The sequence below is a fragment of the Macrotis lagotis genome, chromosome 1 (genome assembly GCF_037893015.1).
Source record: "Macrotis lagotis isolate mMagLag1 chromosome 1, bilby.v1.9.chrom.fasta, whole genome shotgun sequence".
In the NCBI taxonomy this organism is placed as follows: Eukaryota; Metazoa; Chordata; class Mammalia; order Peramelemorphia; family Peramelidae; genus Macrotis; species Macrotis lagotis.
This window is the reverse complement of record NC_133658.1, coordinates 906,556,068-906,584,040: the sequence shown is the minus strand read 5'-3', so window position 1 is coordinate 906,584,040 and position 27,973 is coordinate 906,556,068. Positions and strand designations below refer to the sequence as shown.

At 40.3% G+C, this 27,973-nt stretch overlaps 1 protein-coding gene and 1 long non-coding RNA gene across 2 annotated transcripts; both read right to left on the bottom strand.

Annotated features, from left to right (window-relative positions):
- Window positions 1-43: 43 nt before the first annotated feature.
- Window positions 44-2,046, bottom strand: LOC141491947 (uncharacterized). Its single transcript, XR_012469807.1, has 3 exons — window positions 2,017-2,046; window positions 1,272-1,355; window positions 44-262 (listed from the first exon to the last, which is right to left on the bottom strand). It is a non-coding gene; the product is annotated as an uncharacterized LOC141491947 (long non-coding RNA).
- Window positions 2,047-2,384: 338 nt separating this feature from the next.
- Window positions 2,385-27,042, bottom strand: CEACAM20 (CEA cell adhesion molecule 20). Its single transcript, XM_074217479.1, has 9 exons — window positions 26,979-27,042; window positions 20,681-21,037; window positions 15,989-16,270; window positions 8,524-8,802; window positions 7,431-7,709; window positions 5,108-5,389; window positions 4,378-4,480; window positions 3,351-3,388; window positions 2,385-2,545 (listed from the first exon to the last, which is right to left on the bottom strand). The coding sequence occupies exons 1-9, from the start codon at window positions 27,040-27,042 to the stop codon at window positions 2,385-2,387; spliced, it is 1,845 nt and encodes a 614-aa protein (XP_074073580.1).
- Window positions 27,043-27,973: the final 931 nt, after the last annotated feature.

The window sequence follows — 27,973 nt, the reverse complement described above, 5'->3', positions numbered from 1 at the left end:
TAACAGTGACAATAACAGTAGTAAGAGATATTTATTCAGTGATTTACAATTACAAAGTGATTTACATATTTTTTCCTCCTTAGGACATGGTATAATATTATCCTCATTTCAAGGAGGAAAATGACATCCAGAGTAGAGACAGCCTGTCTAGTATCACACACCAAGTAAATGATGGAACTCCAGCCCAGGACTTTTGTATCCAGGTCGGAAGTTAGACTGATAAAATACTGTCATAAATATCCTCAGTTTTTGATTTCAGTTCCTGTTCAACAAAAAAGAGGGGAGTTACTCCAATCCCTGTTAGCCATCCCAGATGAGAAAGACAGCAAGAAACCCTGAAAAACACAGATGATGATACTGATCTATGATTTGTCCCCCAAGACACACTCACTAGGTTCCATGGAATACAAGATATTTACAAAGAGACTATATAACTTCAAAGTCAAAGTTGCATAGAATAACAGAGTTGGGAGGTCCCTTACTTAACACAGGGAATGTCACATCTGAAAGAATCCTGAGAACAGAGAGCATAAGAGCTAAGAGGCCCTTAAAATAGACAATGATAGAGCTAGAAGAGGTCTTAGAAAAGGGAATGTCAGAGCTGAGGAATTCATTAAAGTAGGGGAAATAGTAACTGGGGAGATACTTAGAATAGGGAATGTTAGAATTAGGAGGGATCTTAGAATGCCTGAATGAGGAGGGACTGCAGAACAGAGGACTTGGAATGGCAAAGCTGAAAGGAAGCTAAGAACATAGAACATGGGAAAGCAGAGCTCTAAAACATCTTTTGACATAGAATACGGTTTCTTAGCATAAAGACTAAGCACTCTTAGAGACCAATCAACTCTGTCCCTCCTTCAAGGCAGTAGTCCCCTCTACAGAATGCCTGCCTAACCTTCATTTAAGTCCCTACTTCCCAAGGCAGCCTAACCCACTATTTTTAAAATAGTGCTAGTAGTCCTGCTAAGACTTCTCTTCTCCAGGCTTAAAACCCCCAATTCCTCCAACCCATGTTTACATGACTTTATTTCTATTCCTTTTTCTTTCTGTCTGCCCTTTTTGATACATGCTCCTAATGTCAACCTCCCTCCCAAAATGTGTCCAATGAACTGTATACATTAGATATGGTCTGATTGGGGCAGACGATTTTAGCAGCATCACCTCCCTCCATATGGACAGCAGACTTTGACCACTCCTGACAAGATGACTAAGGGACACCAAGGACAGTGTTCTGTCATCAGCCTCAAAGACTCAGTTCTCACCCTACATACCATATAGTCTGACTCATTTGTGTCCAATGGTTCTCTGGTAAGTGGAGGTTGCAATGCACGGCGAGGAGGTTTAGGTGCACTATTCTGTACAATAAAGAATAAAAGTCAGGGACCTACTCAAGGAAATAATCTATTTTAGAATTTTGGAATTAGAGAAACTCAAAAGCAAAGAGCATTAGAAGCTCCATATCTCAGAATCTTAAATACAAACTCAGAACACTAAATTTGCAGTCTCAAGGAAGCTTAAATTCACATTTTAATATAACAGACATTTAGCATCACAGAATTTTAGAATGATGGAAAGCTTTAGAATCACAGATTCTCAAGAAACTCTTATTTGAATCATTAGGTCCTAAAGTGACCCAATTCTTAGAACCCTACATCTCTGCACACCAGAGAAAGATGCCCAGGCATGAACTTGTCTGAATTCTGATTCTGCTATATGTCAGCTAAAAAGACCTTGGATAAGTCACTGGACCTCCATGAACCTCAGTTTTCTCAATTGTAAAATGAAGAAGCTGGACTGGGTCGTCTTCAATGTCCCTTCCAACTCTCCATTTGTTGATCTCTGAGATTCATTCCATCTTGGATATTCTTAAATTCTATCTGAACTCCCCTCTTTCCCCCCAGCATTTCTATACCTTCCTTCTAAATGGATATTGGGGGTAGGAAGGGAGACTTGGGGCAGCTCCTCTGGATTCTTTTCCTATTGGACCCTCAAAGACCCACCTTCCTCTGTACATACCTCATAGATGAGGCCTTCTGGTGAATTCTGGGGAGACAAAGAAAAAAGTACCCATGTCAGGAGTTAGGGAAGCCATAGTTTATAGGTCTATTCAAAGGTCTCATTTAGGCAATAAGCTAGAAAGAGTAAGGATTTGGGGTTAAGAATAGCAGTGTCTCTCCCAGAAGTAAATGGGATAAAAGAGCAGATCCTAAGGGAGTGATGGATGAAAGGAATCCAACTGAGAGGAACTGAGGATTTGTCATAAGGAAAAATCCAAGCCATGAATTGTGAAGGGCTTGTCTTCATGTGGAACAGAAAGAGAAAAATCCCAGAGCAGCAGTTGGAAAACATTGGGTATTGACAGAGAACCATGGCAGAGGGAGAGACTAGAAGGACGCCTGCAGATTTTCTACCTTCTCAGATGGGAAAGGGGACCTTTCCCCACTTTTGCAGATGGAGAGGGAGCCAAAGGAAACTTTTCCAACCTGTGCATGTGTGGTGGGTCTCTGGGATCCTAAGGCATCCATGGTTACAGATTCTGACTCTCCTGGAAGAGAAACCCAATATAGGCAGAGGTAAGGACTGATTCTTGTGAGATTAGATCATAGCCTCGATATTTGGAAAAGTTCTTATAGATCATCTTGTTTAGGCCCTTCCATTCTATAGGTGGGAAAACTAAGGTCCAGAGGGATAAAGGTATTTGTCTTTAAGTTATACCCTGAGAGTCTCTCTTAAGAACTTTGGAATTGATTTGCAGTATGAAAGATGCTAACACAGGACCACCCAGAATGGCATGCCCTCATTAGTGAAGGGGCTGCACTCTATGAGAAAGGTAGAATTGAAGCAGCACAAAGGAAATGTGACCTACTTCTTAAGTTTAGAGTGCTCACCCCAGGGGTTCACATGAACTATTTGTGCCCAAGCTGTGGTAGAGCATTCTGAGCTCATATTGATCTGATCAGCCACAGTTGTCTCAAACATAGTGTTGTCATTTTGGTCTCCTTCAATAACAAAGGACAAGAACCATACAGAACAAGTTAATAGTGAAGTTAGCACTAGAATTCTGGTCATTTTGATTATCAGGCCTGATGTTCTGCTTTATTTTGTTTTAGGGCAGGCAGTGAGATTAAGTGACTTGCCCCGGATCACCATTAATAAGTGATCAAATTTGGACTCAGGTCCTCCTAATTCCAGGGCAAGTGCTCTGTCCAATGCATCACCCAACTGCCCTATGACTGTACTCTTAATATAACTTCTTATGGAGGACTGGGAGAGGAGCTTCTGGAGATGGGGTCCAGGGCTGTTGCATCAGCAGCTCCTCTTACCATGCTTGGGCCCCAAATGAGTCTTACCTCCATTCACCTGCTCCTTTGATTTCTTTTCTGAGCACCTGAAATAGAGTATCGTTGTTTTGTTGTAGTCATTGTAGTCATCATTGTGGTTGTTCTGCCCCAGCCCCTTCTGAAATGGTAAATGTTTCATTCCCAAGGCTACCAAGCATCCAGACATTCCGACTCCCCTACCCACAAGAGAGTTAGCAAGATGGAGAAAAGACAAATCACCCTTTTTCTTTGCAATCCTCCCTGTCCTTCAAGGCCATTTCTAATGCTATCATGTCCCTGTAGCCCTCAGAGATTGACCCAGACTATGGTCATGGCTATGAACTCTCAAAATCCCAACATGGTCCTCATTCCATACTTTGTATTCATCACCCAGAATTTATGCTGTGGCCTTTCCCCACCACCACCCCCAGTCATACCTAATCCTATCTCCTCATTCTGTCTACCAGAGATATTATCTTCTGGTAAAGACAAAACACTAGATTGGGTGTGAATCCTGACTGGGTGATCCTGGAACATGACCTCCCCATTTCTGAGCCTCAATTAACTCATCTGTAAAATGAAAGAGAATAAAATCTATGCAATGTCCTTCAGAGTGAAGAGGATCCAGTGAAGAAAAGTCTTTGTCAGCCCCCCAAAATAAGAGCATCTAAAGTTATTAGCATTCCCAGTCTCTTCCAAGGCTTGGAAGAATGAGAACTGAATAGTGCCTCAGAGATACTTAGCACCCTAGGATCATCCTTTTAAAGCAGAGTCCCCTATTTTTTTTTTAGATCAAGTAAATGAGGCACAGAGATAAAGAGATTTGCTTCATGTAGGGAGTTCCTCCTTTGTTTTCAGTCCATGACAAGGAGGAGATCTCCAGATGCCTGAGATCTATATCTCACTAGGACCCCAGATACTAAGAGCAGAACCAAGATTTAAATCTGGGTCTTCAGTCCTTATCCCACTGGCCCTCCCTGTCTTGGAATCAGGTACAAGAGAGGTTGCTGAATAGATTTCCCACTCAATGGGGTCTTCCTCCCATTTCAGAGGGTACCTTTTTCTGATGACCAGGAAATACACCAGCCCTACGGTAAGGGCAACAGCAGCCAGAATGCCAATCACAATGCCAGCAATGGCCCCAACGGACAGTGAGGAATCTGGCATACCCAGGGAAACAGGATTCAGATTTGTAACCCAGGGCCACAACTCAGAGGCATTCTTATAGAGTGGGGAGGGAAATCCAGGATATCCCCAGGAGGCCCAGGTATATGGAAGTGGAGGGAGTTAGGAAAATCCCAAAGGCAGTATGGCAAACCTATGGTAGGGAAGAACCAGGGGCATCTTCTAGGGATGAGAACCCAGGGATATGTTTGGGGGTGGGGTTGAGGGCCCAGAGATATTTGGGGGGCAGTGAGGGGTCTGGAGATGTTCTGAGACAGGTGTGGAACCTATCTGTATTCCCAGAACATGAGGGCCCATTTTCAGTCTCTTGAGAATGGAATACTACTCCTTACTTTGGGGACCAAGGAAGAGCTACTGATTGGTTAGCTAGGTTGTACCGCCAAGTCATCAGCATCACAAATATTCCCCAAAGCATGGAGACCTGAGACAATTGCCCCAATCTCTCATGACTTCTGATTTGAGGCTTCATGTAGGGAGTTCCTCCTTTGTTTTCAGTCCATGATGAGGAGGAGATCTCCAGATGCCTGAGATCTATATCTCACTAGGACCCCAGGGAAGATAGAAAGAGGGCTATGCTCAGGGATACAAGCCCAGGGACTCACCAACCACCCTGATGGTGACTGTGGCTGAACGGGACATTTGGGTCAAGTTGTTCCATGCCAAGCATGTGTAGGTTCCCTGATGATCCTGGGTCACTGGCTCTACACTGAGCAGTGACCCATTCTGCTCCAGTGAGATGTTGCTATTGAAGGACCAGTGATACTGGGCAGCTGGATGAGAATGAGCCCTACACAGTAAGGTCAGAGTAGATCCAAGCTTAATTTCCATGTCATTGACCACACTGGATCCAGATTTCTGAGTGATATTGAGATGGTCAGGTCCATCTGTAAAGGCAGGAAGGAAGCAAGGATAAAAGGCTTCAATGGTGGCAACACATGGGAAAGATTATAGATTTGGAGTTAGAAAATATAGAATTCAAATTCTAGCTAAACCCTTTATCAGAGGTGTGACCCTGGGCAAGTCCCTTCCCTTTGAGTCTCATTTTCCTCATCCAAAAATTAGATGGTTGGACAAGATGATTTCTGAAGATCTTTCCAGCTCTACCATTCTATGACTGTATGATCACCAATCTGATTTCTTGGAATGGGAGGTGGGGAATGGAAATAGCACCTGGGTGCAATAGCACTGGATTCAGGTAACACCTGAATTCAAATCCTTTCTCAGACATTTGGTAGTTGTATGACTCTGGTCAAATCACTTAATTTCCCTCAACCTCAGCTTCCTCAACTGTAAAATGAGGATAATAAATAGGAATGCTGAGAGAATCAAATGAGAGAGCATATGTAAAATGTTTTGCAAATCTTGAAAAGCTATTTTAAGCTTTAAAATGCATTTTATTATTATATGTTTAAACCTTTCTGTTATTAAGTGCTTAAAACTTAAAAATGTTTTTATTACAAGGAGACTGATTTAATGCTCAATTATTCTTTTACGAATAAGAGAATTGGGGCAGCTAAGTGGTGCAGTGCATAGGGTCCCTACCCTGGAGTCAGGAGGACCTGAGTTCAAATGCAGCCTCAGACACTTAATAATTACCTAGCTGTGTGGCCTTGGGCAAGTTGCTTAACCCCATTGCCTTGCAAAAACCAAAAACATAAAAAAAAGAATTAAAGAACTCATTAATACTCAAAGCCCTGCTTCCATGAAACAATTTGTCATCTCCAAGAAGCATTGCCATTGTAGGAAATCTTTAAAGTAAGAGAATGACCAATTGTGAGACTTGAAGGATGGGATTCAGTAAATATAAGCTTTCTGAGGACAAGACAATTTTTAACATTGTGTTCTTGTATCTTTATCAACTAGTCCAATACTGTGAATGATAAAAGTTTATTGTCTTGGCTTGAAAACTGCTGTTTATTAATACATCTGCGTGATGTCAGGTCATTTAGACTCTCCAGGTCTGCGATTTCTCTTTGTAAAATGGAGGAACTGGATCAGATGGCCTTTCCATTGCCTTTTAGCTCTAGTTCTAGACTGCCTCTTGTCGCCAGCCTCATCCCCACCTGACAGCAAAATCACTGAGGCTGAGAACAGTTTCATTTTGCTCTTCATACCCCCACCCCAGCATAGTACCGAGGACACATGCTTGGTGGTAAAAATGCCCTTAGTTGGTTACTCAAATCAAAGATCCCACAAGTAGGCATAAACCCCAAGGAGATCAAAGATGAAAAGAAACACCAAAATATTCCCAGCCACTTGTTTGTAGTAGGAGAAAACTGACAACAGGAGACTCTGTCCAGGCTAAAAAAAAGAGTGGTTCAGGAACTAGATAATATCCTCCTGTGCTAAAAGAAGTGACAAAGGAGACAAAAACAGAGAAACTAGAGAAGAACTCTATGAATTGATGCAAAGAAAAATCAGTAAAGCAGAGAATCCATGTAGTCCCTGACAGACACAAGGAAAATGGAAAGAAAGACACCTCCAACAACAGCAAAACTAAATGATCAAGTTTGATTCTTAGAGAAGAGATGGGGGAGCATGCCTCCTTCCTTTCTGCCAGAGGTGGGGGGCTTTGGATGTGGAATATTGCATCTGACTTCAAGATCCACTGATAATGTTTTTCTAAAGAGCTTTTTCATTCTCTTTCTTTTCTATTTCCTCTTATAAAAGAAAGGGGAGAGAGGAAGAATATAATGAGAAAGAAAGGAAGAAAAGTTTAGGATAGGCTTGGAGTAGACTTATGATTTCATTGGCATAAGGTCAGCACAGTTCCTTTCATTTATAATCTTAGAGTTTCACCTCAATTACAGAGAGGGTAAAAGATTTGCCCAGGGTCACATAGTATTAAAAGAAACAGAGATATCCATTTAAAAACATTAGCCATCAAAAGTTTTCTGGGTCAAAGCATCGGATGGGATCACTTACAGTTCACAATTAATGCCACTGGGTCACTACTGTTTCTGCTGATCACATTGCAGGTGGTGCACTGATATTCCCCAGCATCCTCTCTGCGGACCTGGGTTATGGTCAGTGTCCGGTTCTCTTGGGACAGCACCAGTCGGTCACTCAGTGAGAGGTTCTGGTTGTTCAAGAGCCAATAAACCTCTATTTCAATATCTGTAGTATTACAAGTAAAGTTCACCGCTCCCTTGTTCTCTTCTATGGAAGTGGTACTGGCCAACACAATGGGTTTGGTCACTCTCTCTGGAGAAAAGTAGAGAAGGAGATAATGCCTCTGGATCTTTTCTGGGATCCAAGCTCAGGAGGCTTCAAGATCAACTGATTCAACCTCTTTCATATAGATGAAGAAATGGAGGTATGGAACTGTGAAGGGACTTTTCAAAGTCACATAGATGATTGATAATAGATCTAGTTTCAAACACAAGTTCAGTAGTCTATGCCTGATTTGTCACTCTTTACTCCTGCCACTGCCCAAACCAATCTCTGCTGCTATCACTCCAATTCAACCAGGAAAAGGAAGCCAAGAATTTCCTCCCCAAGGAAACCAGATGAAATGTCTCCAAGCAAGCAAAGATATGGGGTCAAAGACAAAGAATCTGAGACTGGGAGTCAGGAGGCCTGGGTTCTGGTGCTGTTTCACTAACTAGCAATGTGACTTTGGATAGTCTCCTTCCCTTTTGGGGACCCATTCTCCTCCATTTGTAAAATGAGGTGATGACCTCCAACTCCACCTCCAGTTGATAATGTGGATTCTAAAATCTAACATTGTAAGATGTAAGGCCCCTCCCAACTCTGACATCCCGTGTTCTAAGGCCCCTCCCAGGTCTGACATCCCCTGTTCTAAAGTCCCTCCCAACTCTAACTTCCTGGGTTCCAAGGTTCTTCCCAGATCTGGCAACCTATGTTCTAAAAACCCTCCCACCTCTAATATTTCCTACTCTAAGAACCATCCCAACTCTGATATTCCATAATACTTTCATTCTAGTTCTCACTTTAGTGAAACTATGTATGAGTAGAGAAAAAGAGACCTGGGCTTAGCAGTCTCACCAGGACTCACCAGTCACCAAGACAGTGACAGATGCTGAAGAAGACTTTCCATTCTTACTGTTGCGGGCTATACATTTGTAATTCCCTTGATTATTCTTAGAGGCCCTTGTGATGTAGTGATTGATTGAAGTAGTCCCTAACTTGATTTCATTAAAATACCACACATAATGAGGGGCAGGGTTTGACTCAGTCTGACATTCTAACATGAGGTTGGAATTGATTTCCACCCCGATGATGTTGCCCCAAATGGATGCAGTGTCTGGCGTGATCATGACCTGGTCTGGTCCATCTGCAAAGAAAAGATAAAATGTTAAGGCCCCTCATTCTCTTCAGAGTAGGTGTTGATTGTATAAGGCCCTGCTGGCCTCTCCTATTATCATCTCTCCCTCTCCAAAATTCCTCATGGTGACCTCTTCCCCTCCAAGGACCATAATAATTATCCTTTTTGGAGCTACCACAATCTGCATGCTTGGCCCTGAGATTCCCCAGAACTCCCAACCCACTTTTTTCAGACACCTCCTGGACAGCTTCATCTCAATAGACTAGAAAAGAACACTTGAGCTAAGAATTCGGGGAAATCTTCCCTTCCCAGTCCCAAACATAAATAACAGGGTTTTCTCCCTCCTCTGATTGCTGACCACTTTTTGTAAAACCTTCTTTCTTCTCTGCTGTTCTCCCACTCTCCCTTTAAATGTGAATGTGTGTGTGTGTGTGTGTGTGTGAGAGAGAGAGAGAGAGAGAGAGAGAGAGAGAAAGAGAGATCTCTTTCCACACATCTGCTTGCAAATTTTCCAAGAACAGGGTTTGTATCATCACTATCTCTGTATCTTCAGCCCCAGAGAAGAGTCTGAATGTAGTAGGCACTTAATAGATCCTTGTTAAAGTGAACCAAATAAAATAGACTAGAATTGAATGCATCAAGGTCAACTGGGTGACTCAGTGGATAGAGCAACTGCCCTGGGGTCAGTAGGACCTGTGTTCAAATTTGGTCTCAGACATCTAACTGTGTGACCTTGGGCAAGTCCCTTAAACCCATTGCCTTGCCAAAATAAATAAATAATTAAATGAATCAGAATTGAAGTTATTTAAATAATAATGAAATGAATGGAAAAGAGTCAATATGAATTAAAATTAAGCAAAATGAATGGACTGAAATTGACTGAATGAATTTTAACATAAGTGAATTCATGATTACAAAAGAAAAGGAAAGTCTGATATAATTGGATATTAATTCTAGGTTTTGAAAGAACAGATTCCAAAAGGATGAGTGCGTAACATGCCATAACTTAGAAATGGGGTTTTGTAATTATCCTTTATTTTCACTTCTTCATTTCTAAATATGTCCCTCCCTCTTCTAACCAGTATATTAGCCTTTGAATCGAAGAATCAATAATAAAAAGAGAAAATGAACTTAGTTGAATTTATCTAAGTCAATAAAACTAACTGATACATATACATCGAGTATGACATCTTTTTTTTTAGGTTTTTGCAAAGCATTTGGGTTAAGTGGCTTGCCCAAGGCCACACAGCTAGGTAATTATTAAGTGTCTGATGACAGATTTGAACTCAAGTACTCCTGACTCCGGGGCCGGTGCTCTATCCACTGTGCCACCTAGCCACCCCGAGTATGACATACTGTACATATCCCCCTAGCAACTAGCACTTTTCTCTGTAAGAAACCTACCCTACCATCTGTCTACTTTCTGTATGTTCTCATATGTTGAATCTGTTTATCGACATGCTTCATGGCCCAATGGCCAGAGCATTGGAGCCAAAATTAGGAGGATCTGACTTCAAATTCAACCTCAAATACTTCCTAGCTGTGTGATCCTGAGCAAGTCATTTAACCATCCATTAGCCTCAGTGTTCTCAACTACAAAAATGGTGATAATGATAAATCGCAAGATTAGTACTAAGATAAAATAAATAAAGTGTTTTGCAGGTAGTTTATTGTTATTGTTGAGTTGTTTCAATTATGTCTGACTCTTTGTGGCCCTATTCAGGGTTTTCGTGGCAGAGATACTGAAGCAGTTTGCCACTTCCTCCTTCAGTTCTTTTTCAGATGAGCAAAACTGAGGCAAACAGGGGGAAGTAACTTAAGGATCTGAGGCCAGATATGAACCTCTAAAGATGAATGTTGTTGACCACAGGCCTGGCACACTATTCACCTAATTGCCAAAAAGCAGAGACAAATGACTTGCCCAGGGTCCCACAGCTAGGAAGTATCTGAAGTCAAATTTGAATTCATGGGAGCAGCTAGGTACAGTGGATAGAGCACCAACCCTGGAGTCAGGAGAAGCTGAGTTCAAGTTCAGCCTCAGACACTTAATAATTATCCAACTGTGTGGCCTTGGGCAAGTCACTTAAGCCCACTGAATTGCAAAAACCAAAAAAAATTAAATTCATGAAACTGAGTCCTCCTGACTTGAGCCCTGGCACTTTGACATCACCTAGCCACCCTAACGTACAGCAGGTGCTTAAAAGATGCTTGCTTTCTTCCTACCTTTCCCATATAAGCTCTTTGAAGGCAGAGGCAATTGACTTATTCTTTATTCCCCCAGCTCTTAGCACAGTGTCTACAATAAAATGAATTGAAATGATTGCATTTGAATAAATCCGAGTTGAATTAGTCAATTAGAAAAAAGTTAAAAAGGGGATATGATATGACACTCCCCTGATATGAATTCAATTGAACTGAACAGAAATTAATTTAAACTATTTTAATTTAATAGAAATAAATAAGATTGAATCAGTCAAAATGAGTTGAATTATATTATAATACCAACCTGAGCCCTTGGTCATAAGCTGCTGCATCCTCTTTACCCTACACTGGGCTCAGTCATTCATCCTCCACCTCCCTCATGCACCAGAACAGAAGACATTAGCATCTCAGCTTGCTTGGTTCAACAGACATAGTTCTTTTCCAACACTTTGAGCCTGCTGAGGTCAGATACCAGGCTCCTTCCCCTTGTGGACCCTGCTCTGTTGAGTCTCCTTTCTGTTGCTGTCTATGCCAGGAGGGCAGATCCTCTCACACAATCTCAACAAAGACTATCATCTCCATCATTCTAGCCAACTAGGTTCTCTTAGTTCTACTTAGGGTTCATTAGCATCTCAAGATTTTAAAATGTCATAGGCAGAATTCAAAGTTAAGTTTCCTGATTCCAGAACAAGTGATTCTTCCATGAAACCACTGGATGTGGAACGAGACAGGTTTGAATTTGGGTTTGAATCCGGCCTTAGCCACCTCATGTTTATGTCCTATCCTTCCTGTCTTGGGGTCTCAGTTTCCTTATTGGTAAAATGTCAGGGCTGGATTTAAGCTCTGAAGTTATGAGATACTTGGAATGTGCCCATGGGAAGGGATCACAAAGCAAGGGTAACCTGATGTGAGGAAAGGAGGGTGTTTGGCTTCCATAGAATGTAAGGGAAGATTGTTAGTTTACATCACAGAGCCTAGGACCTGACTAGGATGGTTGGAGCCCACACACAGGTATGTGAGTATAAAACAAAAGAAATGATCCTAACCAATCATTAAGCTGAGTGAGATCTCCTCACCATTGTCAAGCCTCCTTACCTAGGGGGAGGTAAACTATCTTCAACGAATCAGGGGTCAACCTAGGGTCTGTGTCCTTCTCCTTAATGCCTGCTCAATGAAGTTTATACTTATTACTGGATACTCCCCTGAGCTCATTAATATGATGACCGGGGTAGGGAAAATATTATTAAAGAATAGTATGGGATGAGGGTTATTAATTAGATTGTAATCCCGGCCAATGATTGGCTTGAAGGCGAGGAACAAGCTTTTCAAACTGTATGTATAAGACTGTATATTGTCATCATTCACAGCCTTTTCTTGCTAGGAGAGATGGTCCTTTGCAGTGTTTAATAATAAAAGCTACTTTAATGACTCTGGACTAAGTATTTATAATTATGAGTCATTGATAACACCCAAGCAACTGTCTTTATAATTTGTAGAACTTTAAATGCTAGCTCTAATTCTTGCAAAGTTTTTCTTCCCATTCAGACAAAACCTGCCTCCCACCATTTTTTACCTTTCATTCCCAGTGCTAGCTTGTGGGAACAAGCAATCAGGGAAATTTCTCTTATCATCTATAGATCCAAAGTCTAAGGTGGGAGGGATTGTTGGACCTCACTGAATCCTCACCTTATAGAGCCAAAGAAAACAGACTCCAGATGGGGAGATATGCTGAGATCACAAAATGTGGGTCTTGGACTGTATGATCTCTAAAGACCTCACCACTCCTGTCAAGCCAGCAATCATTAATTCTACTATGTTTCAGAGACTATGCTAAATGTGGGCGGGGGGGTCAAAGAGAGGCAATCTAAAAAAAAGAGAAATTCCAAAGAAAACAATCCAAGTTCTCAAGAATTTCATAGTCTAATGGGTGAGGGGAAAAGGAGGGTTGGGAGAAGATGAGAATGGAAGGAAAAAACACGAAAACAACTGGGGTGGCTAGGTGGATAGAGCACCAGCCCTAGAGTCAGGAGGACCTGAGTTCAAATCCAACCTCAGACACTTAATAATTACCTAGCTGTGTGACCTTTGGCAAGTCACTTAGCCCCATTGCCTTGAAAAAAACTAAAAAAAAACCTAAAAAACATGTAAACAACTAAGATACAAACAAGATGACTACAGGAGAAAAGGGAGCTAGTCTCTAGAGGAAGACTCTAACATTACAGAGAACAGGGAAAGTCTTGCAGAGTTTCTAGGGGTACAATGGAACATCAGCACTGGGAGGAGACCAGGAGATTTTTCCATGTAAAAGGTGAATTTTGAAGAGAACTGGGATGCCTAGGGTTGGAGATGAGAAGAGAGAACATTCTAGGCAAAAGAGAAAACCCATGTCAAGACACAGAAATGAGAGCCTGATAACCAAGTTTAGGGAAGAGCATGGACAGTTTAATAAGTATGAAAAGGTAGGCAGTTCCTATGATCCATCAATCTGAAAGAAAGAATAAAGCACCTCTTATGTGTCAGACACTGTATTGGAAGCTGGGAATAGATTTTCATCAGTCAGCTGTTTCAATCATATCTGATTCTTCATGACCCAATTTTGGGTTTTCTTGGCAAGGATACTGGAGCAGGTTGCCATTTCCTTCTTTGGCTCATTTTACAGGTGAGAAAACTGAGAAAATTGGGTTAAGTTGAAGGTAGAATGAAATGAACTTTGAGAAAAGGGTACTTACAGATCAATCTATGTGGGTTCATTTTTTTGTGAGGAACTCACCAATCTCTGACTCAGGGAGGTATAAAAAAGGCTTAAGTTTTTGTTCATAAGTTAATGCAAAGTTCACAGGTTATTACAAAAAGTTCATAGGTTGGGGCAACTAGGTGGTGCAATGGATAGAGCATCAGTCCTTGAGTCAGGAGTGCCTCAGTTCAAATGTGGCCTCAGACACTTAATAATTGCCTAGCTGTGTGACCTTGGGTAAGTCACTTAACCCCATTGCCTTAAATAAATTTTAAAAAAAAAGAAAAAAGTAGTTCATAGATTGCTGCATAAAGTTCACAAATTACTATATAATGACTACAAAAAAAGTTCACAGGCTAAGTTCTTTGGAGAAGCAGGAAGATAGTGATTTTCTTAAAGGACTGGACTATTAGCAGAATTTGAGGTTTAAAAAAGGCTACCATGCTTAAAAAGGGGGAAAAAAAGAAGCTTAGATCAACATAGATCTAGCCACATGGAGCTGGGGTCATATTGGCAATTACAAGCTAGGAAGAGTAGTCAAGTTAAAAGGAAAAAGAAAAGTTTAGCCAAGGGAAAAGGGAAAAGTAAAGAAGCTTAGATCAACAGATCCAGCCACACAGAGGTGGGGTCACATTGGTAGTTACAAGCTAGGAAGAGTAGTCAAGTTAAAAGGGAAAAGAAAAGAAGTTTAGATAAACATCGATCCAGCCACAAGGGCCAGATCACATGAATTCAGCCTAGAGAAGAGAAGAGAGAAATAACCATCTGGAAGTTTAAGTGGATGGTGATCCACTCAAACACTTTTCCAGAGGACAGGACAAGAATGGTTCCCAGAGGAGCAGCTCAATACCTGCTTGCAGGTATCCTCCAATGAGCATGTCACCTTGGGCGCTTCCCAAGGAGTGACTAAGATGGTACTCACTGAGCATGAGAAGGTCTTCATGAGAACCCTACCTTCTCCTGACCCAAAGAGTGTGACCAGAAAGTAATGGAGAACAGCCCCGACAGTATAGCTTTGTGTCCAGAGTTCCCCTGCCACAAAGTGACTTGCCCAGAGTCACCTAGCTAGTGAGTGACTGAGGCTGAATTAGAACTCATAAAGATAAATCTTCCTTGATTCCAAGTCCAAAGTTCACTATAATGCCACCTCAAGAAGCTTCCTTCCATTCTAACAAGGCAAATAAATACATGGAAGTATTTATTTTAAAAAGCAGTATAAATTCAAAATCAGAGGCTCATCAAATTCAACTACCTCATTGTCTAGATGAAATAATTAAAGCTAGACATTTAATGAACTTACATAGCTAGTAACTTCCTGATACTGAATTTGAATAAGCCACTTTGGAGGTCAGTGATAAGGGTCTTGTTATCCAAAGATAGGAACCATTGTGGACTGAGTGGGAGGTCAGTATCATTCAGGAAAGGCACAGGAGGAAACATCTCAGACAGGAAATGGCATTAGAGTTTAGTTTTAAAGAAAGTCACATATTCCAAGATTCCAAGATGAACAGGGAGCTCTATGTGGGAGGACAAAGGCAAGGTGTTTGTGAAGAACAACAAAAATGCACTTTGGTTAAAATGCCCATGGATTTAATGACCCTGGTTCTTCTGCCTACCTGCCCTATTCTCTCCTGATGGGCCTCATCCCCTTGGATGATGACCTTTGCATACAGAATCCCAGACTAGCCCATTCCCCACACTATCCTCAGAGATCCTCAGATCTCTTCCTAGGGACCTCTGTGCTCCTTAATTTGCCACAGTCATCAATTAAAGTCACTTCCCAGGCATGATCACTCACAATCCCTCAGAATCTTAGAACTGCAAAAATGCTAGCATCTTCCAGAACAACTTGGACAAAATCCTTGGGAGCATCCCCGATATGATAAAGGTTGAACTAGATGCTCCTTGGACCTAGATTCAGATTCATAAGACCTAGGGTAGAATTCTGACTCTGTCAGTAATTTACAGTATGACCTTGAGCAAATTATTTCTTGACTTTCTTTTCTAAACTAAGATAAGAACCCTGAAATAGAAAATCCTTAAACCCATTGCCTTGATCCTATGACCCCTCGGAGAATCTCTTCAACTCTGAGATTCTGTGATCTGGGCTATCCCAAACCTGAAGAAGAATCTTCTCTATTACACGCCTAACAAGTGGTCAGTCCTGTGACAGGGACCTCACTATCTATTCTGTTCATCCTGCTGAGGAAGGATATGCAGTCTAGACTCAGGTCCCTAGAGGGAAGGGGGGATACTCACAGTAGACAATCAGCTCCCTGACATCACTCTTTTGGGAGTCCACTGGATTCTGGACTTCACAATGGTAGTAACCACTGTTCCTTCTGCTGACATTTTGAAAGGTGAGGGTCTTGTTATCCATAGAGAGGGACCATTGCAGACTGAGTGGAAGGTCAGTATCATTCAGGAACCACCGGATTCTGACATTCACCTGACTAGGGTTACAAATGAACTCCACTGGGCTCTGAAATTCGATGATGTAGTTTCCAGGCACTACCATGATGTTGGGTTTTGTTAGTTTTGCTGGAACAAAAGAAGAGAGAGGTTAGCCAAAGGGCCAAGGGAGAAGGCACACCCACAACCCACACAATCAATCAATAAACATTTATTAAACTCCTACTATATGCTGCAGATAAAATACATGGCAAAAGATTTGCTGCCCTTACAGAACTCACAGTCTAATGGAAGAGAAAACACTAGATATAAACTAGATCTCTACAGGATAAATAGAAAATAGTCAATGATGAAAAAGTACTAGAATTAAGGGGTATTTGGAAAGTCTTTCTGCAGAGGGAGATTTTATCTGGGATTCCAGGAAGGATGACTCTTGGAAGAATGGAAGAGTTGTCATGGGATCACGAGAGCTGGAAGGGACCTTAGAGGTCATGTTACAGAGTAGGAAATTGAGACCCAGGCAGATGAGTGATCAGCCTATAGTCACACCACCAGACAAGCTGGGGGAGGTAGCCTCATAATCACTCTAGGAGAGAGTTAGTGCAGATTATCATCCCTATTTTATAGATACAGAAACTGAGACCCAAAAAGGTTAAGATCAGAGCATAGGGTTTAGAACAGAGGCAGAAAACTTAGGCTGAATCAGGGAAATCCATAGGATCACAAATGAGAGCTTGGACTTTTATCTATTTTGGACTCAAATTATCAGGAAGGTGGACCTATCCTTCTGCCTAAATCTACCTCTCTATTCCTTCTTCTGCCTGCTCCTGGTTTTTCCCTCTGGGTCAAGCAGATCATGGTTCCTTCCATTCTCCACAGGACAACTCCTGAGTCCTCGTGAACCCCACCACCAGCCCCACCCCAGCCCTTCTTTTCTCAAGGTTATTGCTTTTGAGTCATTTGAGTCATATCCATCTCCATGACTCCCTCTGGGGTTTTCTTGGCAAAGATACTGGAATGGCTTGCCACTTCCTTTTCCAACTTATTTTACTGATGAGGAAACAGATGAGCAAACAGGGTTAAGTGACTTGCCCATGATCACACAGGTCGTAAGTATCTGAGGCTGGATCTGAACTCAAGTCTTCCTAACTTCACATCTACAACTCCTAACTACTGTGCCACACAGCTGACCTTTCCAAGGCTGGACATACCTGTTCCTAAAGCCAATCCTCATGCAGATTTAGAGTTGGAAGGAGGCTTTACAAAGAGATCTAACTTCCTTATTTTAAGCAAAACTGAATCCTAGAGAGGTTGGGACCAAGGTTAATCAATAATAGCAGAATTTTCATGGCCCTTTAAGGTTTACAAAGGGCTTTACAAATGTCATCTCATTTGATCCTCACAAAAAATCTGAGAGGCAGATGCTATTACAGACAAAGGTAAGTGACTTGTCCAGGATCATATGGCTAAGATATGTCTGCATGTAAGTCTTCCTGATTCCAGACTCAGGGTTCAATCCACTACATCACCAGCTGCTCAACAAGAGAATGGAGGGGGGGAAATGACATTTAGAGCAACTATTCACATCCTCAATACATTTTAATGGTATCTATGAAGTCAAAATTAATTTCATAATAATACAAAGATGCTTTAATCTCTAAGAAAACTAGGGAATATCAATGGTTATAACTCACAAAAACAAAATTTAATTTGGAGAGAGAGGGATATTTGATCATTTTTAAAAGTGGAAATCAAAAAAAGTCTGAAAAGTGCAAGTTTAGAGAAGAGGAAACCCCTGGAAGGTAGATCAAGATCTGGGGGGGGGGGGGGGAAGCAGCTAGGTGGCACAGTGGATAGAGCACCAGCCCTGGAGTCAGAAGGACCTGAGTTCAAATCCAGCCTCAGACACTTAATTATCTAGCTGCTTGACCTTGGGCAATCCACTTAACCCCAATGCCTTGCAAAATACTAAAAAAACAAATTTTTTAAAAAAGATCTGAAGGGGAGTTTGGAACTCCTCTAATCCATGCTCATTTAATAAATATGTTAAATAAGGTGCAGAATTTCTTGAATGACTTGCCCCAGGTGACACACAGAAGTAAAAAGCTGAGCCAGGATTCAAACGCAGATCCTGTGATACTTTTCTAGAACCCAAGCCAAAGCACTCCATGGCTCATCCAAGGTTAGACAATTCAAGGATCTGAGCCAAATTTGAACCCAATTCCACTGTGCCAAGTATGACAAGGCAGAAACCTGCTACATTGGTGGCCTATATTGGGGTGTGACCCTGACCCCACTGCTTACTAATTTGATGACCTTGGACAAGTCTTCTCCTCTCATGACCACAACAGGAACCATATTTTTATCTTTTTACATATCTCTAGGGCTTAGTAAAATCTTTAGAACACAGTAGGAACTTCCTTAATAAATGTTTGTTGACTAACTGATTGACTCTCTGAACCTCAATCTCTGCAGCTATGAAATGAAGATAAGTATACTCATTACTGAGCTCTCAGTTGAATGAGATGACATTTGTAAAGCCCTTTGCCCACCTTAGAGGGCTAGGAAAATTCTACTGTTATGATGAAAACACTTTATAAACATTAAAGTCCATCACAGCATAAGAGGAAAAATACTGAACTTGAAGTACAAGACCTGGATGCAAATCCCAGTTTTGCCACCTAATGACCTTGTAACATCGAGTGCACTCTTTCTCCCTCTTTAAACCTCAGATTCTCCCTCCACACAGTAAGGGGGCCAACCTAGGAAGTTCCTTGCTGCTCAAAATGCTGTGTGATCTTGAGTAAGTTACCAAGCATAAAATTGCTGAGCATGAGTGGAAAGGGATCTCAGTGACCTTCTAGCTAAGCTCTATCCACTAAGACAAGCTGCCAAGTGATCACCCAATCTCTTTTTGAGGACCACCCAAGGAAGACTTTACCACCAGCATTTGGGGACAGCCCACTTCAGAAGAAAACTGATTTCTGACATTAGTCTTAAGTCATATTTAAGGCAACTTTCCCCTCATTCCTCCTAAACAGTAATAATTACCACAATGACATTTATATATTGCTTACTATGTGCCCGACACAGTGTCAAATTCTTTATCTCATTTGCTCTTAACATTATCATCATAATAGCATTTATATATTACTTGAAGGTCTACAAATAAATTTTTTACAAATATTATCTCAGTTTATCCTCATAACAATCCTGGGGTGGGGCACAACCCACCTCACTCAAATTTAATTCATTTGTCACAGTTTGTCATGGCATCACCTCGCTGGTGTCATGGTCTTCTTCATAAATGAAGACAAAAGGAATTTATTTTTCACTAACTACAATAACTAATTCTTGTACTATTGATTTCATAAATATATCACTGTCTCCCAAGAATTTTTTTTGAAAAGAAAAAACAACTAGAAGGGCAGCTAGGTGGTGCAGTAGATAGAGCACCAGCCCTGGCGTCAGGAGTATGCAAGTCCAAATCCCGTCTCAGACATTTAACAATTTCTTGGCTGTGTGACCTTGGGCAAGTCACTTAACCTTGTAAAAAAAACAAAGAAATAACAGCTAGATTCTTTTTTGAGCAAATAATGAATTCACTGCAATGATTGTATATTTGAATTGGCACTGTTTGAAGCTATAATTATATAAAATATGCTCATTTATTCTAGCCTCATGGCAATATATTATGCAAATTAAAATAATACAAACACACAGGTGGAATCCATTGTTTGTACTCATTGGTGGAAATCTAGGCAGGCATCAAAGAGGAGATCTCAACTCTGCTACTTGTTATCTATGAGATTCTAGGCCAATCATTGAACATCCCTGAGCCTCAGTTTCCTCATCTATAAAAAGAGGGGGTAACTGATTCAATAATTTCTAAGTCCCTTTCAGACAATCAGGAGCAAAATCAGAATTTGAATCCTGGTTCTCTGTCTCCAGCATTCTTTCTAGTACCCCCACAGTGAGTTATTACCAGATCATCTCACAAAGGTTCTTTCCTTTTAACATCTTGCCTATGAAATCCCTATTCCCTGACCAAGGTCCTGATATTTGGGAAATGCACTTCTTTGCAAAGGACTTTATCCCCTCAATATGTGGCATTGACTGAGCATCCTACCTCTTCCCTGGAGCTTGCTTTCCCCACTACCCTGCACTTTCCCAAATCCCTTTCACACACACACACACACACAAACACACTCACTCAGAATTACTAGGAACTGCATCTTTAAAGGATAGGACACATCCCACTTCTAATCTTTGTATGACTATGCTCTTCTCTCCACTCCCCTGTGCAACTCCACTGAATCTGACCCCAGTACCACTGACAACTGTGACAAATATGACAAAATTTTTGCTTTTGAACTCAAATACCTTGACTGAGACTTTGACCCTTCTACAAAAGCAGGTCAACTCTCAAGAGAAAAATAAACATGAAGAAAGGAATATCTCTCCCTTAAACAAAAACCAAAAAGCCCCAAATCTCTTAAATGCCATAAATTCCCAAACTAAACATAAAGTAACTCTTACCATAGACTTGGAAACTCCCTGTTGCTGTCTTCAGTCCATTGCTTTGGCTGTTTACAAGAATGGTGTAGTCTCCAGAATCAGTCAATTTGACTGTCCTGATGAGGAGGGAACCGGTGGATGGTTGGAACTCATGATTGGAGAACACAGAGCCTATGGTTACATTCTTGGTCGCAGTGTCATAGGACAGGATACTATTCAGAAAGCCTTGCCCTTGAAACCAGGTTAAACTGATGTAACTTCCCTCTTGGAGGCCATGGACAGAGAGAAGGACATCATCTCCCTCAGCGGCAATGGATGGCTGGGGGGTGATGATGTATTGGGCAGCACCTGGAAGGCTCCACAATGTAAGGAAAGAGGCTAAGAGAGGGGAAAGAGACAAAGAGACCAATGAGATTCAGTTACAATGATAGGGCCACATCATCCACCTAAACTGGGAGTTACCTTTAAGATGGAGAACTGTACTTAAAGAAGGTGAAGGAGGGAAGCAGAGTACAGCTTTTGGGAGATATTCTATGTGTGTCTAGTTGATACCTGGCTTGACTGCTGTTGGTCTGAATGTCCTATCCTAGCCCTGAATTAGAATAACAGTTCTGCTACTTTCTATCTAAGAGACTTTACAACGACACATTCCTCTCTGGGCCCTGGTTTCCTTAACCATAAAATAAGGGAGGGGTGACCTCTAAGATGCTGTCTAGCTCTAGATATGTTCCCATAATATGCTCTGATGATCATAATATTCAGTAGTTCCCTTTACCAAGAAGTTCTCATTTTTCTAGACTATGAAATGATAGGGTTGGGGGATAGGAGATGAAACAGATGGCTTCTAAGGTCCCTCTCAATTCTGACATTCTTTGTTTTAAAATCTGTTGCAGCTCTCATATTCTATGATCTAAAGCCTCTATTCTAAGGCCCTTCCCAGGTATGACATACCCTGTCCTAAAATCCCTCTCAACTCTGACATTTCATGTTCTAAAGTCCCTCTTAGCTCTGTCATTCACTTCCTGAAAAACCTCTCAGCTTTGACATTCTCTTTTCTAAGGGCCTTTCCAGTCCTGACAATCCCTGTCCTAACAGTCCACCAGCTTTCATTCTCTGTCCCAAGAGCCCTCAGAGCTCTGTAATTCTATGTTCCAAGGACCATCCCAGGTCTGACACTCTCTCTTCTAAAATCATTCTCAGCTCTGTCATTCCCTGTCCTAAGACCCCTACGAGTTCTGTCATTTTCTGTCCTAAGGGCCTTCTCGGTTCTGACATACTCTCTTCCATGACTTCTCCCAGCTCTGACATTCCATGTTCCAAGGGTCTTCTTAGGTCTGAAATTCCCTGTCCTAATGTCACTCCCAGATCTGATAGCCTATGTTCCAAATTCTAAAAGTTATCTTTTGTCCTGATGGTATAATTCTGATCCATGCACAGAATCAATATATCACAGAACATTGCATGTCATTGCTAGATGATACCTTCAAGCATTAAGTACAGAGTTTTGATCTAGAATGTAATACAGTCATTTATTACAAATCCTTTGTTAATCAAAAAAGATCGGCCCAGAGAAAGGAACTAGTTTGTTCAAAATCTGATTCTTCGAGAGCAAGAAAAGAACCAAGGCAGCTAGGTGACACAGTGGATAGAGCACCAGCCCTGGAGTCAGGAGGACCTGAGTTTAAATCCAATTTCAGACACTTAAAATTTGCTTGGCTGTGTGATCTTTGACAAGTCACTTAACCCCATTGACTTACAAAAATCCAGAAACAAAACAAAATAGAGAGAAAAAGAACCCACTAGGAGTGAGAAAAAATAAAGACTGAAGAAATGACCTTGAGATCCAGTCAAAATGTCTGGAATCCTTCTTCTTTTTTTTTTAAGGTTTTTGCAAGTCAATGGGGTTAAGTGGCTTGCCCAAGGCCACACACCTAGATAATTATGAAGTGTCTGAGGCCAGATTTGAACTCAGGTACTCCTGACTCCAGGGCCAGTGCTCCATCCACTGCACCACCTAGCCACCCCAATCCTTCCTCTTCAACAAGACTAATAGACACCTATTATTCAAACTGCTAGTTGTGCTAGGCTCACAAATCTCAATGACCTTCTGTGTGGTCCCACCAGGTCCCAGAGATGCTGAATACTAAAGGCTCTACCAATGGACTCCAAGCCATGCCATGTCCAATTGAACTAGAGAAGCATCCTACCTAGGTCCAGCAATGGTCAGTGTGCTCATCCTTCAAGAATGATCTGACTAAAATGAAGAGTAAGGGAAGAGCTCAACATCAGAAGCCCCATAGAATGATGGCACTTGTGGTCAAAGCTGCTCTTAAAAGTCATCTGAGAATGGCAGCTAGAGCATTAGACATCTAGTTTCAACTCCACCTTGGCCACTCTTTCCCTATTGCCTCAGGTTTCCTATTTATAAAAGGGGAGGGGGCTGCTAGGTGATGCAAGGGGATAGAGCACCAATCCTGGAGTCAGGAGGACCTGATTCAAATTTGTTCTCCAACAACTGATACTTACTAATCTGTGCCCTTTATTTGCCTTACAAAAACCAATATACAAATACATGTATATACATAAATAATATATGGGATAATAATATTTGAAATATTCATCCCTGTTTGGAGAAGAAATCTATGGTCAGCTGATCGACCCTTGGAAGGAAGGGGGGAAAAGAAACAGGTATTTCTTAAATGCCTACTCTACTCCAGGCACTGTGCTTAGTGTTTTACAAATATTCTTTCATTTTATTCTCACAACAACTCTGGGAAATAGGTGATGCTATTATCTTCATTTAAAAATAAGGAAACTGGGGGTAGCTAGGTGGCATAGTGGATAAAGCACCAGCCCTGGAGTCAGGAGTAGCTGGGTTCAAATCTGGTCTCAGACACTTAATAATTACCTAGCTGTGTGGCCTTGGGCAAGCCACCTAACCCCATTTGCCTTGCAAAAAAACTAAAAAAAATAAGGAAACTGAGGCAAGTAGTGTTGTGACTTATCCAGGGTCATGCATCTATTAAATGTCCAAGCCTGGATTTTATCCAGGTGTTTATGACTACTAGCTTGGTATTCTCTGTCCTGTGGTGTCCCCTAACTGTCTTTGAGTGTGAAGGATTGGGGGAAATTGATCTGGATTTGAAGATGGCAAAACTTCTATCAGGGCAATTGAAGAACTCAAAAAAGAAAAGAGAGGGAATAATGGTAATCATCTGTGCCCCTTGTCTTGACTTGGCTGACATATAGTATTTAAATTACACAAATATCCCTCCACCAAGAGTATGGTGTAAGTTAGGTGTGACCTGTAGTCACTAGGGAATGACCCATCCTTTTCCACAAACTAAAGGGCAGAGAGAGGTTATATCACAGTGTGATTTTTCTCAAGCCCTAATCCAACTGCCAAAAGCAATGCTCATGATTGTTTCAGATTAAGGATGAAAACTGAAATAAATCTCCATCCAGAGAGACTAGCCTTCTCTTCCACTCACCCATTTCCCTATTTCAGTCTATTTTCCTGTCCTTCAGCTAAGTAGGTCCCAGAAGAGGCTCATATCCTAGTACATGAGCAAAGAGAAGCAGAATCATAGAATCTTTAAAGTATAGAATCTTCAAATCAAAAATCATAAGATGGGGAGGTTAGGTGGTGCAGTGGATAGAGCAATGTCTCTGCAGTCAGGAGTACCTGAGTTCAAATCCAGCCTCAGACACTTAATAATTACCTAGCTGTGTGGCCTTGGGCAAGCCACTTAACCCCACTGCCTTGCAAAAACCTAAAAGAAAGTCAATAAGAGAGAGAGAGAGATCAAGGAAAAATTAGAAAAAAATTCAAGAAAATTGAAAAAATTATGAAAAGGAAGTCTATAATTGGAAATTGAGAATCAAAAACCTAAGGAAGAAAATAATTCCTTGAAAATGAGAAATGGGCAAAGGGAAGCTATATTATAAGACATAAAAGAATAAAAAAAAACAAATCAAAAGAGTGAAAAAGTAGAAGAAACATGAAACATCTCATCAGAAAAAACAACTGATCTAAGAACAGATTGTGGAAAAATAATATAAGAATAGTCAGATACCTGAAAATTACAATAAAAAAAGAAACTTGATACAGTATTGCATGAAATTATCAAGGAAAATTGTCCTGAAGTTCTAGATGAAGATGGTAAAGTAGAAATAGAAAAAAAATCTGTCAATCATTTGAAAGAGAGTCCAGGAAGAAAACATAAGAACATCATAGCCAAGTTTCAAAGCTCCTGCATTAAGGAGAAGTAACAAGAAAAAAAAAACAATTTAAATATTTTGGAGTTACAATAAGGATTACAAAAGATATGGCAGTTACTATAGTGAAAAACTATAGGTCTTAAATATAGATTCCCTAGAGCAAAAGAACTGGAATTAAACTAAAGATAGTCACCCAACAAAGTTAAATATAATCCTCAATGGGAACAAAAATGAACATTTAGCACATTCAAAGACTTTTGGAACAAAACCCCAAGAACTTAAGGGGAAAATTTAACATATAACAATCCAGGAGAAACATAGGATAAACTTTAAAGACCAATTATAAAGGGACTCCATAAGATCAAATTGTTTACTTTGTATATTTGAAAATATTAGTAATACTCTTAAGATTGTCATCATTATTTGGGTATTTTGAAAGAAAGTGTAGATTGATAAAAATGAATAATTATTTCATAAGAGGCATAAAAGAAAAAATTGATATACAAGAAGTTAGTGGGAGGAAGGCAGAAAGTTCTTTAATGGTTTAAAGAGGGAGCAACACACACACACACACACATACACACACACACACACACACACACACACACACACACACACACACACATACAAAAGCCTTACAAACTCAGAAAGAAATAAGAGGGCAAGAGGACAGGGTGGAGGAGGGAGGATAAGGGAGGGACTCAAGACTCAAAAAGGGGTGGGTAGGATAAAATATAGGAAGGTAATGGAGCAAGTAGAATTAAAGCAGAGACCTGAGAAGGGATAGAGTAAATAGGGTGAGGATAGTGCAGAAAAATAGGAAAGGAGAAAATACACAAGTAATTATAACTTAGAATGTGAATGGGATGAATTTATCTATAAAATGGAAATCAATAGCAGATTAAACATTTGAATCCAACAATATGTTGCTTTCAGAAAACAAAAATGAAAGACATACAAAGATACAGTAAAGGGCAGGAAGAGAATTTAATATATTCAGAAAAAAGGTTAGTAATCATGATCTTAAAGTTAAAGCTAAAATAAATTTAATCAAAAGTGAGAAATAGAGAAAGTACACTATGAGTCAGCAATATTCTTCAATATTGTTCTAGATCATTTAAAATATCTGAGCATGTGCCTGCAAAAACAAACACAGGAATTATATTAATAGAAACATAATACATTTTTATACAAATAAAGCAATATTTAATATTTATTGGTTGGTAAAGTCAACAAATAGGTTTAAATGATAATTTTGTCTAACTAAACTATTCAATGCCATCTCAATTAAATGAGCAATATTTCTTTTACTGAGTTAGGAAAAAATAATAGCAAAGTTTGGAAGAAAAAAGGTTAGAAATGTCAAAGAAATCAAGGGAAAGGATGTAAAGAAAATAGATTCAGCAGTATAAAGTGGGAGCACTGTTGATTTGTAAAAAGAATAATTTTGATTATTTTAAATTAAAATTTTCTTGTATAAATAAAACCTATAGAATAAAACAATAAAACAAGAATAAAAATAATACAGAAAATTGGTGGAAAATTTTTCATACACAATCTCAGATATGATGTGACTAGGTTGAACTATTGCTCTGATATGGAAAAAAAGATGAATTGGTTGATTTAGAAAAAAACATTGAAAGCCCTGGACTTATGAAGGAAAAAGTTATCTACCTTTAGAGAAACAGATAGTAGAAAAAAATAAGCATGGTGTGGTTATGTGTGTATGTGTGCATAAATTTAGGTTTATAGGTCTATGTATATGCATATAGGTCATGCTTAATTGTAGTCTTCTATAGAGTGAGGGAAGGAGGAAAGAGAAAAATTAAAGTAAAAAGTTCAGAGTTGAGTACAAAAGAAAACCAACAAGGAAACAAAGAAAAGCTGGGCAGCTTTGAAAACAAAGTGAAGTTTTTTTATAGATTTTCTGGAAATGAAAAGTTACTGTTTTATAATGAATCTTCTCTTAGGATCTGCTGTATACATGATTATTTTTTCTCATTTTGTATTTAATTTTAAAAAATTACAAAAAAAAATTTAAAGAAACTAATTGTGCCCCCTCTCATTTCCCACTTTCCCAAGCTTCAGTCTCTCTCACCTGTGACCAGAAACCTCTTCCAGGGACTGAAACCCCTGTGGGGTATATCCTTGAGTTTTGACATCAAGTTCTGCTCCACCCCAATTTCTTGGAGTGTCTGATTAAAGACAGACAAAGGCTACGAAGCTGGTCCTCACAGTCCTAAAATCTTCCCCTGTTCCAAGAAATGTCTCCTAATTCTTATTCTTTCTCTCTCCCTGAAGAGATTGAGATCACTTTTTCTCTATGTCTTTGTTCATTCTTTTCTGCAAGAGTTTTTATGGACTTGGTTGGACATTGGCTCTAAGCCTGCCCCTGGTGGTCACTGTGGTTTCCTGCCTTAATTCATTCAGCTCCTCCCACAACCCTCCTCTTTTACTTCCCATTGGTCAGAGATGTTGCAGAGAACTTTGAGAAGGTGGAGCTAACTGAATTCCCTTCTGAGATTTCCTAGAGCTGGAAAAGCAGAAGTTTTGGTCATGATCCAGGTACACTTAAGTTAATTATTTACCTTCTCTAATAATAATGCAGTCATTTTTTTGAATTGTTATATCTTTATTAGGAGCATATCCTCCATCTACGTATCACAGTTCCTTCATGTCATCTCATCCTGAGTGATGCCTGCCTGATTGAGAGTAGGGTAGTGAAAATCATCATGTTTGCCATGCAACATCTCTGGAACCACTCTATCAACATTTACCTACACTCCAACTTACTACTTAGGTCCCCAAAAGGGTAACCACTACCTTGGGTTCTAGGGATAACCATTGGGAAATATATTACTATAGTTCTTGAGCCCCCACTGGTGTGCTTACCATTAACAATAAGCTCTTGACAAATTAGCTAAATTTTAATTATCTTTAAGCAAAGACATTTTCTAAAATTGCATATAACAAGAGCAATTGATAAAAAAAAAAACATTGTGCCCTCCCAAAAGCCTGAGGTTCATTTACTCATAAATACATGCTTAATATATGGAAACAGTGGACATAAACTCAAAATATGGTGGTAAAGAG